Source organism: Agelaius tricolor, unplaced genomic scaffold (genome assembly GCF_023055355.1).
Source record: "Agelaius tricolor isolate 1412-34295 unplaced genomic scaffold, bAgeTri1.0.p SCAF_13, whole genome shotgun sequence".
Classification (NCBI taxonomy): Eukaryota; Metazoa; Chordata; class Aves; order Passeriformes; family Icteridae; genus Agelaius; species Agelaius tricolor.
Genome location: NW_027269273.1, coordinates 16,333,554 through 16,346,175, shown reverse-complemented (window position 1 = coordinate 16,346,175; position 12,622 = coordinate 16,333,554). Strand labels below are relative to the sequence as shown.

Sequence of the window (12,622 nt, the reverse complement as noted above, 5' to 3'; positions counted from 1 at the left end):
ACGAGAAGAGGGGTGTTAATAGCGGGCTAGGCTCTTGGCAGGCTGTTGGAACTGCGGTGATATCAGCCTGTCAGCAAACCCGGAGGATGACAAACCCCCGTAACTTAACATTCAGTGAAAGGAGTTACTGAGAATAGTTTTTCTCCCCCAAACACTTCATCTCAAGATGGGGTTGTATTGTGAGGTAAATCGGTAGCCTTTGATCGGGCCTTTGGCTGCTAAAGAAATGCCTAATAATTATCAAATTGCCTCTATAATTCAAGGCCGTTCTCCCATCTTCTCTCTCCACCCTCCAAACTCTGTGTATCAGGTTTCACTCACACCGTTTCTGACCGAGACGGTAACTTTGAAATTGCAATAGTATTTCACTGCTGGGGCTTGTGAAGTTAGTGCAGCTGTGTGAGGAGCTGGGTAGTGGTGGAACAGTTTTTTTCTGCGGCAGCCTTGCTTACATAAGGCCAAAGCTTTTCGGCTTGTTTTCAAAGTTGGAGCCTGTGAGTGTGTCACTTTAGAAAACTACAAAAGTTTCATAATAAATTAAACCTTCACTGAAGATATTCCTCTAAGTCAGTATGTAAATATGTAACTGCTTAGCCAAATATTGTCTTCGCTTAAGACCCACGTCAGGAAAGCATGTAAGCAGTCCAGCAGGCCACCTTATGTGTTTAAGGTCTAAATGCTAAAGTGATTTGCTGACCAGTGATGCAAGAAAATTGTCTGAACTCTGGAAGGATGGGATAATAGTTCTAAGGTACTTCTGTGTTAGATGAGTTACTTACTGATGTAAGTATTGTCCTGCTTGTAATGATGTTACATGGGTATGTGGGATGAGAGAGGGATGCTCTTAGTTAAGAGCTTATAGCTAGTCAAGTGCTATAAATCTGGTACTATTGCTGTTTTGCTTTAACTAAACATAAAAATGACTTTTGGTAAGTTCGAATCTTGTGTTATATGGGGTTTTAAACTGAAATGGATATGCTGAGGACAGGCTTAAAACATGCCTTGTTTTTGCCTTACTTTCAAGGGCATAGTGAAACCCTTTAGAAATACTAATATTTTAGATCTTACAAGACCATCTCTTAAATTTGTAAAAGGAAGACTAGGCACACACCGTGCTGCCATGCGATTGCACACCCAAATGTCTCAGCCATGTTTAAGGCTTTCTGAGTTGCCAGTATCCCAAGGCCCAAAATATTCCTCTGTCTCCGTGCCAGTAGCTAATAATAAGCTTTCACTGATATTTTGATGTTGCTCTTCCACGGAAGTGCGCAGCAGCCTGGGATGATAACAATATTGTGTGATAGTTGGATATAGTGCTGCTAATGCTCAGCAGCCAACTTCAATCAGGACCATATTTTAAAAAATGCCTGCAGCAGTAGAGCATGAGATTGGACACAGCTTTCCAGATCGTTCAGTTGCAGTTAATTTCGTTGGCTTCTTATGAGGTTCAAGGATAGCTCAGTACTGATGTTTTGCGTTCTTTTTTGTTTATATGTTTGGGTTTGTTGTTTTGTTTTTATCTAGTTTGGTTTCATTTTATCACTTCTGCCACTTGTGATAAGAGTAAGGTGTGAAACACTGGCCATTTGTATAAAATCAGTCATATTAGTAATGTCTGAACAAAACACCTAATTAACAGATGAAGATTTATTTATACTTAATGAGTTCCATTGCTTGAATTTGTGATTGCAACTCACACTTCATGTAGTCCTAAGTTAAAAGCCAAACTCATAAAATTCGTTGCAGCTTGTCAGTAATTAAGAATGTGAATGTGATGTACATCAAAGCTCTCTGTAGTTACTGTTCTTCAGTTTTGCCTGCTAGATGGATGGTGTATTTTTGTCCAAACAACTTTTAGATTTCTACCTCTTATTTGAACATCTTATTTGTAGTTTGGAGTGTAGAAAGTATAAATCTTGTTCATATATATGTACTCTTTGTGTGTCTGTACGTGTATGCACATAGATGCTGACTGTATAGTCAATGATATGTGCCCTTAATTTGTGCAGGTGAAGGATTTATCACCTGCTTCCTGAAGAACTGATCCAGATGTTCTTTTGCAGTAGGTTAGTTGGGTTAAACAAGAACATCCTTTTTGAATGATCCCAGTACTGCAGGGAAGGAGAAGGGACTGAGGGGAGTCAGGGAGGCAGGGGAATACAAAAGTGTGTTCTCTGGTAGAGATGTGTTCCCAAATAACCTGTGTATTGTGGAATCTCAAACTTCAGGAAATTATTACTGATTCCTCACTATGTTTTATCTCTAGTTGGTTGGAAATAATCACTGAAATTTTAATAACTGCAGATGTCCAGTGTGACTGAACAGCAAACATAAGGCCTCTAAGGTTCAAATCTGCTGTTCAAACAACTTGGTGAGAATATAACTGTTTAATATCTCAAATTTTCACTCTGGAGACTCGTAAATTTAGCATTCTCCAGAATCATAAATATTTGGCTTATTTTATGCTTTTACAGAGGCTTAGGTGGCTTTACAGAGTATATGAGATTTATATATTTTTTTTATTTTTACTGAGGATCAACCTGAAACTAAGTAGTTGCTGTACCTCATGTAGTGCCACAAGCAGTGCCATAGTATAACAGTGTGGAAACTTTGCAGCTCCTCCAGAAGGGAAGGGTGATTTGCATTGCACTAAATGTAGCCAGTGTTGGGTTAGTCAGGTTGAACATGCTAACAATTTACACAGTCAAGTCTTCCTCTTTAACAGTAGGACCTTCCAAATTGGTCAGAAAGCTTGTATTAGAAAATGCTGATCACAGTGAGGGATCCCAAAATCAGTTACATTGGAAAAGACCTCTGAGATGGAGTCCAACCTCTTAAATACCTGCTTATTGACTTTTAAAAATTTGTGACTTAGACTTTTCTTTAGACTTTTCCCGTTTTGCCCATAAAGGTATTTTTATCAAATACAGTGACAGTTCAGGAAAAATACAACTCCAGTCCCCAGTACAAGTGGAGTGTATGGATTTTTCTTTTTTTTTTCTTTTTTTTTTTTCTCCAATGGAATGTTAATACATATTTTTAAGCACAGAAGTTCTAATATCTTAGGGCTTAGATAATTTTAACACCTAGGAAGAACCAAAAATGTAGAAATACATTTTAGTTGAAGACACAGAGCTAGAGATTAGTATATGTTATCTTATGTGTTTAGATTATTTGCAAAAATAGATAAACAGTTTATGACACTTAACTTGATTTCTTCAGCAAAATCAATGTTAAATCTACTCAAACTTTTATGTGTTTAAAATGTTGTCAAGTTCTGCTGTCCTACATTTAGTTGTGAGAAACAACCATACGGAATTCGAGGAGAGTTTGCCCAGGAGTTTCAGTGGAATGTTTCTAAACATACATTTACTAATCTAATGATAGCTACCTTGGCTTTTCAAACTTGATTCCAAATGGTGCCCTACATACAGCCTCTGGAATACTTGAATGGAGATGATAATAAAATATTGTGGGTGAAGGAAGGCTTGGGAATGAGCAGGACTTACATGTGATGTAAAGAGCTGCCTGGATTAAATGGCACTGAAAGTTCTGGTTCCTGCTGCTGCTGACATGGGAGGAGTTTGCACATGTTATTGGCTTCATAGAGCTTCTGCACAAAGCTGCTCTTGTGCTGCTTTGAGCACATTTACCTGCAGGTTCTGTAGCCCACAGCTCATTGAATGTTGGGTAGCTTCTATTCTGCTTTTCCATTGAACGTGGTAACTTCTTCATAGGCGGTGACCTCAGCATGTGAGCTGTATTTCAGATTTTTTTTTGTAAGTACAGCTGCTGTTTTCTGGCATACTGACCATTAAAGTGCTGGCTCTTGTCTTATACAGAAGTTATCCATTATATGTTTGTTTGGGTTTTTTTAAAGTGTAGTTATAAATCTATTGATGTGTAGAATTTTACAGCATGTGAGAATCAGGTAAACATTAAGTACAGGAACATATAGCTTTAGAACAAATCTGCATTCAACACTTGAAAACTTCTGACTTCATTCATTGTCCTATATACTACTTATGCAACACTTAGGTTTTACAACAGGGTGAATGTTCTGTCTTGTGACTTCAACTGCAATCCCCTTTATCCTTATGTCTCCTGAGCTGTCGTCTGTCTCTCACTCTCGTCTTCTAGCCAGGTGTAACGTATGGGTATGCTATTTCAAACACTGTGCTATTTGTCACACTGACAAAAGTATTTAGCCAGTCTTACAGGTTTTTACTAAGCAGATGTTAACTATTCCAGTTAGGAGCGAGCTGGATTTCTGGCTCCATCTTCCACAAGCAGCATCAAGCACATGTCTCAAGCAGCATCTTCCACATTTTATTCACAGTGAAATGAGCTCTAAAGGATTGTCCTTAAAGCTACAAAAACTAGGATACTTAAAGCATGGTTTGCTGTGTCTTAGTATCAAGGTTATTAATCATGTTTTCCACAGTGCAACATTTGTCACTGTTCTACTGATTGGAGTCCCTCAAGGACAGGCTGCTCCAGCACGGCTCCTTCACAGGGTCTCAGGTCCTACCAGGAAACCTGCTCCAGCATGGGCTCCTCTCTCTATGGGTCTGCAGGTCCCTGCCAGGTGGCTGCTCCAGCATGGGCATCTTATGAGGTCCCAGCCCCCTCTCAGGCATCCACCTTTCCCAGCCTGGGTCTCTTGCATGGCTGCAGGGGGATCTCTGCATCCCCGTGGACTTCCACGGGCTGCAGGGGCACATCCTGCTTCACCATGATCTTCACCAAGGGCTGCAGGGGCACATCCTGCTTCACCATGATCTTCACCAAGGGCTGCAGGGACACATCCTGCTTCACCATGATCTTCACCAAGGGCTGCAGGGGCACATCCTGCTTCACCATGATCTTCACCAAGGGCTGCAGGGGCACATCCTGCTTCACCATGATCTTCTCTATGGGCTGCAGGGGCGCATCCTGCTTCACCATGATCTTCACCAAGGGCTGCAGGGACACATCCTGCTTCACCATGATCTTCACCAAGGGCTGCAGGGGCACATCCTGCTTCACCATGATCTTCACCAAGGGCTGCAGGGGCACATCCTGCTTCACCATGATCTTCACCAAGGGCTGCAGGGGCACATCCTGCTTCACCATGATCTTCACCAAGGGCTGCAGGGACACATCCTGCTTCACCATGATCTTCACCAAGGGCTGCAGGGGCACATCCTGCTTCACCATGATCTTCACCAAGGGCTGCAGGGGCACATCCTGCTTCAACATGATCTTCACCAAGGGCTGCAGGGGCACATCCTGCTTCAACATGATCTTCACCAAGGGCTGCAGGGGCACATCCTGCTTCACCGTGATCTTCACCAAGGGCTGCAGGGACACATCCTGCTTCACCATGATCTTCACCAAGGGCTGCAGGGACACATCCTGCTTCACCATGATCTTCACCAAGGGCTGCAGGGACACATCCTGCTTCACCATGATCTTTGCCATGGGCTGCAGGGGCACATCCTGCTTCACTGTGATCTTCACCATGGGCTGCATGGGAACCTCAGCTCAGGTGCCTGGAGCACCTCCTGCCCCTCCTTCTCCACTGACCATGGTGTCTGCAGAGCTGTTCTCTCACATGTTCTCACCCTGCTCTTCTCTGGCCTCATTACATCTGCACAATAACTTTTTCCCCCCCTTCTTCTGAAATCTGTGATCATCAAGGTGTAACGATCATTTCTAATTAGCCCCGCCTTGGCCAGCACCATGCCCATCTTGGAGCTACCAGGGATTGGCTCTGCCGGACATGGCAGAAGCTTCTGGTAGCTTCTCACAGAAGCCACCCCTGTAGGCCCCTGGCTACCAAAACCTGGGCAACCTGTGTATGTGGTCATACTGAAGGTACCTTTGGTAGCTGGAGCATGGTGTGCCTTGCTGGTTGGAGACAGTAGGTGTTAGTTTGGCAAGGAATGTGATGGGTTTGGATGTAGTTCTAGAGAACAGCTGCATTCACTCCTACTTGACACTAGGCCACATAGCTAATCCTTTGGTATTACTGCATTATCACCCAAGTACATGCTATTCAGGAAAATGTAACACATGGTTTCTGAATTAATCTAAAAAAAGAGGTTAAAGCTATCTGTCTCAAGAATACTGTGTACAGTAATTTTGATATCTTTTTTCTACATGAAAGAAGTGAATGTCAAATTGCTTAAAAAGTACATCCAACATACCAATAGACAGCTACACTGTTTAAAATGGCTGACAATGCAGAATCCGTAGTCTCTTTGTTTCAGTTTAGTAGAACAGACTTAAATTGTTAATTATTTGTTGGTACCCAACAACTGAGAGGTTTTAGTGAAATTCGTATTACTCTGGTGTGATTCTTCCCCATCTAAAATTTGGTATTACAACTTGAATGTCATCCTTTAAAACTCCAGAACATGGCATGCAGCTTAAATTCTTTATATGAGTAAGTGACAGTTTAACAGAATAATGTGTGTATTGCTCAAAGATCACTGTAGGATGGTACTTCACTCAAATTTGATTCTGTGTATATGCCAGGTCACAGTGTATTTACTGTGCTGGGCAAAATGTGTATTCTTTTGTTTTTCTCTCTAATAAAGTCTTTACATGTACTAGAAACAATAAACCAGTGCAAAACTAACATGAAATACTTGATTCTCTTACAGTGAAAATGTCCTGTTTGGAATGGGAAATCCTCTGCTTGATATCTGTGCAGTTGTGGACAAGGACTTCCTTGACAAGTAAGGCTTGATATCTTTTTTTTTTTATGAAAGTTTTGTTTCCAGAATTATGCCTATAAATAAATGGTGGGCTACCTGCCTGTATAATGCTGTGTTTAGGCTGATCTCTGGGATTCTGGCCTTGTGCTGGAAGTAGCCAGTATTTGTCATTTGATTGTTTTTGCTCTCTGAAACCGTGGTGGTGCTATCTATGAAAACCTTCTGTGTTTTCATATGTTGTTTCATCAATTTATTCTAGGGTCCTCATGCTGTCTTTGTTAGTCTTTAATTGGAAGGAATCATCAATTTCAGTAAGATTTAGGTAGCTCTTGTATGAATCTTCATGTACTACTTTTGATTTACTATGAACTGTACTGTTCTTCAGTGATGTCTATGGGGTAAATAGGCCATTTCTGTAACACACCATAAAAGTTGTGCAAATACACCTTTAAAAAAAATATACCCGTTTATCAGTAAGGAACAGGACTGCTTCTTATCAGGTTGTCTATTATCTTGCTTAAGCCTACTTGTTATACTACCATCCATATAACCATATTGCTGGATTGTCATTAAGCTTACTTGTTCTTGAATCAGCTTAGACATCTGTTTTTTCCAGAGGTGTAAAATACAGTTGCTCTTTTAAATCTTTCTGCTTGACCTCCAATTTTTATTGCTGTTGCCACTTCTTCTCTGCTTTGTAAGTTGATTTGATCTTTCAGAGTGCTTGCAATTTTTTTTCTTTAATTTTTCAAGTGTTAATAATTTTTTTTCTAATAGTTCTTTATTTTGTTAATGGAAATGTTGCATCAAAACTAAATTTTGCATCATCAAATAAGGAACGGGTGCAGAGTTTTTATTTTTGAATGTGTATTGTCAGCCACAAATATTTTGTTCTGCAGCTTTTAATAGCAATAATTTGTCATTAATATTTAATCACTCATATTTTATCATAAGATTTGTTTAAGTAAGAGCCTCTGTGTTGTAAGCTGGAAATAAAAGACACGAATGTAATGGATTGTGTCAAATTCAAACACCTGGAACTTTAGAAATCAGGTCTATGTCTTGAATATTAAAAAAAGTGAATTAATCTGGTGTAATTCTGTGCCTCATGTTTCCACTGAAATAACTTGAAAGCCAGTTTCTAAAAATTAGTAACGCCCTTCTCCCAACCCAACAATACTCCCCAACTAATCCTTATAAATTGCTGACATAAAAGAGATGATGGGATCTCTACTGCAGCACTGAAATCCTTCAGGAGTGCATTGTGCTTTTCACTGGATGTGATGTGATGTGCAGAATTTAATTTAATTTAAAAATTAGAAGTCTTATGTATTCAAATTTGAGTCCTGTCAGACAAATTAAATTATGTGCTGGAGCAGCACATGCTCTGTGAGCATTGCTTTACTGCCAGGATGCATTTATGGGGTGTTGCATTATTGAAAGCCATAAGCAGTGTTCCCCCAGCAGTTTCACAGGAGCCTGCTGATGGTGTGATAGCTCTGGTAATGGCCTCAAAACTGAGGAGCTTGTTTAGCTTCTCCTGCACCTGATTTGATATCCCTCTCCCTGTTTGTCAGGGTATGCAGAGAAGTCTGTTTAACAAACCAAAAAGAGTGTTTCTACTCCAGGTCCAACTACCTTTTGCAATACTTTCTGAAATGGGGATCAGATCCCACCCTTCCTCAGCTTGTGAAGAGAGATAAAATAGAAAATGGAGCTGTAGAACAACTGCTGGAATAAAGTTATCTAGTCAAATGCTGCAGGGAGGTGCAAGAGCATAGACATTCCAGGACTGTGAAGCATTTTAAAGAGAAATTGTTGTTCATTGTAGTTTCTCTTTTTTTCAAGCAAGACCCGCACCCGTCTCTAGCCATGTAGTGTCAGCTTTTGGTATCTTGGCAACCTTGAGTCTGTTTCTCACCTCTTCTGCTGGGTGGGAATGTTTAATGGTGTTGTCAGGCCAGCCAGTCTCTCTGACTTGAGAAGGTAGCTTAGGCAAACAAGAAAAGTTTAGGTAAACACACATAAAAATTTTATACATTTAATTTTTACAGTGTTTCTGTTACTTTATCCACCTCTTGTACAGTCAGTTTTAAGAATTCCTTTGTTCAGAATAAAGGACTTGATGTTGCAAGTTTAATCAATATATATTGTCAATGAAATAAGAGTATTAAAATGAGTCCTGTAAACAGCTTATTTTTGTAGCTTCTCTTAAGAAAGTGCAAACTGAAGCAGCATAAAGAAGTATAGAACATGGCCTTTTTAACAATATTTAATTGGCCTACAATGCATGTTAGAAATAAACCTGAAAATAAATATATAATGCAGTCCCCTTGCAGATTCTAAACAGTTTCCTGCCCTGTAATACTGGTTTGAGGAACTGAGCAGTGTTGGAGGGCTCGGTGGGTATTTTTGGCTTGGGTTAGCACAACCCTGATACTTGGCTTTCAAAGTGGATTTTGGTTTAATCTGATCTCCAAAGTCTTTTGCTCTCTAGACAAGTTTTGGAGGGCTTTAAGCTTTTTCTAGGAGAGGCAGTTTTAATTTATATCACGACAGAATTTGACCATGCCCATCTGAGCTTTTCAGACCATATCAGCAGTCTGGCATTACCTGAGCCAGAGAAGCTTTAGCCTCTGTTGAGATTTCTGGGTCCCATTTCTTGCCTCTCTTCAGGGAGACAATCTGCAAAAGTGCTAGCAGCTTTGATGGCACTGTTGAAAACTGGTGATACCACAAACCACTTTAGTTTCTGTTTACAGAGCTGGAAAGAAGTCTTAAAATAAATATAGTCCACCATATGTCTTTGGGTATTTTTAGTATCTGCATGAAAGAAATATCAGAAATGTGGTTTTGTTTTGGTTTTTTGTCTGCATCAACTCCATTACCTAAGAGTATTTTTGTTTAATTTATCAAGATATGGACACTTACTCAAAGAGCAAGTATCTTCTTAGGGGTGAGAGGGGAAGGAATAGAAGAAGAATTAATGCATTGTGGGTGAATTGCTAACTATAGCTATGCTAATCTATGAAAATAACTTTGCTAACAGGTATTCATTAAAGCTTTTGGTGTACTCACTTCTACCTATGACATTTAACAGGAATGATTCTTCTACCTTTTAACTCCAAAAGGCATTTAAAAATAACTTAATCTACACTACTTACATTAAACTCTGCTAAAATGGGCAAAGAAATTCTGATTAACATGCCAATAACATTTTAAGACTAAACTCAGTATTGCTTACTCCTGTAAATACTCAAATGTCCCGCTGTTAAAATCTGGGGGTTGCATGTGTTTCATTGCTCTCCCTAGAGCGCTCTGTTTTGCAAATATTCAGTTTTTGACACTGAATTTAGCTTACCTAGTTGTAGTTAATTTTTAGGTTATAGAGAGCTGGGCACTACTTGTCACCTCAGGTGCACTTCAGTGGTTGAGAAATGTGTGTTCATGGTATGGTTAAATCTTCTCTTGCTGGGTCTATGGCTGCATGAGCTGAGGAGGAGAAGAGAATCAATGTTGACAAATCGACATTGACAGGACTATTGTGCCAGTCCTGAAACTTCCCAGTATGTGGAACCTTGTATCTTCCCTGACTGATCAGAGGGAAGGCAAGGAAAATATCTGTAATTGCCAGCATCTGTAAAAGCATGGAAATATCCTTCAGCCTATGCTCTTAAAAAGGAGTGGAGATATAGGGGAAAATTAGGATATATGTTTTATTTATCACAGCAAGTTTCAAGAATCATATTGCTGTATTTCACTCTAATTTCTGGGCTCTTGACCAGAGCCATGATCTCATGAGTTGAGGTATGTTTACTACTTGGGCTGGCAAATTCCATTATAGTTAAAACCTGCAGACTATTTTGTCACCATCATGGTCCAGGATTACAAGTTTCTGTGTGATTACTTGTTGGTTGTCGAACCAGACAAGTATTTTTCTCTTTAGGTCTTTTTTTTTCCCCTTAAATTAGGGTCTGTGGCAATCTTTGCACAAGTTAATTTAGAATGCTCAGTGTTGGAATTTATATAACTTTCATGCCCTCTCCCATCTGTTCCTTAGTTCTCTTCCCTGCCTTTTCTGGTGTAAATACAAACTATCTTTAAATCAAGAAGTGGGTTTATTTTCTTTTTCCTCTTCACTGGAAAGAACAGGTTTGAAGAAATAGGGAAGGAAGAATGAATGGGGTCTTTGGAGTGGTGGTAACCACTGAAAAGACTTGCAGTGAAGGAAGAAATGCTGTCATTGTGATCCATAATTTCACAAGTATGGATGTGGATCTCCTGCAGTGTGCTACCAACTTAACTGTAGCACTGGAAGTGGTTGGGTCATTCCTGGAGATGCCAAGATGTGTGAGCATCCTTTACCTTTCCTCACTGCAGAGTACTGGCAGAAGGTGATGGGTTAGTTGAGCACAAATTATTGTGCTAGAACAGCATTAACATCTGGTAAATTAAGCATTCTTGTGTGAAGCTATTTAAGTGTTTGCTGTGATGAAAGTAAGAAGATGTACATATTTGATCCCTTTTCCAGTCTTGTGGAAATGTGGATTATAAATTAAGAAAAAGTTTGTGAAGCAGCTTCAGTTGACAATTACGAAAAACTTGTGCTTACTTGTGTTAAATTTAGGTTAGTCTGTATGAACTGTGGCTTGTGTTATTCTCAGCATTTTCAGTTTGTTACCTTTGCTCCTGTCTAACAGAAGCCTTTGTAGCTTCCCATAGAAAAAAAAACAAACATCAAAAGACCATTCATCCAGTTAACTCTCATGAAGTGGCCAAGGGTCTAAATAGCTTTTATACAACCAGAGGTGATTCTCTATTCACCAAACTCAGCTTCAATGCAAAACAAACCCTTCCCCAAAAACTCATGCTGAAGTGAGCTTGAAAAATGCGAAGAACAAATGGCAATTCTGTACTTGGAAGTTGCAGTATCCAGAAATGCACAGCCTGCAAACATGGGCTTTGCTGCTTTTTTAAGTGGGGACCCCCTACCCCCTTCAGACTTGCAGCCTTTTCAGTTTCATTAATGTGTTAACTTAGATTCTGTGCTTCTTCAGCCCTTGGGAGAGGTTAATGGGTTTTTATATTGCTTTGAGCTAGGAGTTGTGTTACCTGTTGTCCTGGTTTTGGCTGAGACAGGGTTAATTCTCTTTCTAGTAGGTGTTGCAGTGCTGTGTGTTTTGGATTTAGTGTGTACAGTCTGTACAGTGATGAAGGTATGTATGTAAAGTACATGGTAAAAACTTTAAAATCTCCCAGAAAATTTGGCCTGAGATCTCCCTGAAAAATACAAAATTTTTGTATTTTCTTCCCCTTGCAGATGATAATTTGGTGTATGATGTTCCATTGTTTCAGTAATTCTTGGGAAAGATTAATCCTGAATGTATTTGTTGCATCGGTTCATCTGGCAGAGAGGCTGAATAGCTGAGTGCTATATTATTACCTTGTGGTTTTAGTTGTATCTGTAGAAGTCCATTTAATTAGTCACAAGGTCTGAACATAGAACATGCTTGAAACTGTTGAGCCCAATTGCATCATCTGACTGCTGATAAATGATAAAAATTCCAGTGTTTGCTTGCAAAAACTTAGAATGATAGCTGTCTTAAGAAGGTCCTCTTCATACTAATATGTCTATAAATTTGGTAGTATTCCTGACAACATAATCAAAGCTTTCTACAGCCCTAATGCTTTCTCCTAGGGCATTTAGTTAAATATGTAGTTTACATGTGTGAAAGATTTTAGTTAGGCTCCATTAGGAAAGGCTGCTTGAAAAATCTACTATGGAGTAACAGTGTTGCATGGAGAGCTGAAGTTTTCAGGGTATATAGGGCTTGAGCAGTGTTTATAGAGGAGCTTGTCATTATGTATTTACCTGTAAAATAGAATGTAAGATGTTCACAAATGGGAAATATTCCACT

General features: G+C 39.6%; 1 protein-coding gene across 2 annotated transcripts in view; it reads left to right on the top strand.

Moving 5' to 3' along the window:
- ADK (adenosine kinase) overlaps positions 1–12,622 on the top strand; it is a 269,519-nt gene that overhangs the window by 9,303 nt on the left and 247,594 nt on the right. For both annotated transcript variants that reach the window (XM_071438863.1, XM_071438865.1), the window contains exon 2: positions 6,651–6,725. In XM_071438863.1, the coding sequence (XP_071294964.1) occupies positions 6,651–6,725 (75 nt within the window). The remainder of the gene's footprint in view (positions 1–6,650; positions 6,726–12,622) is intronic.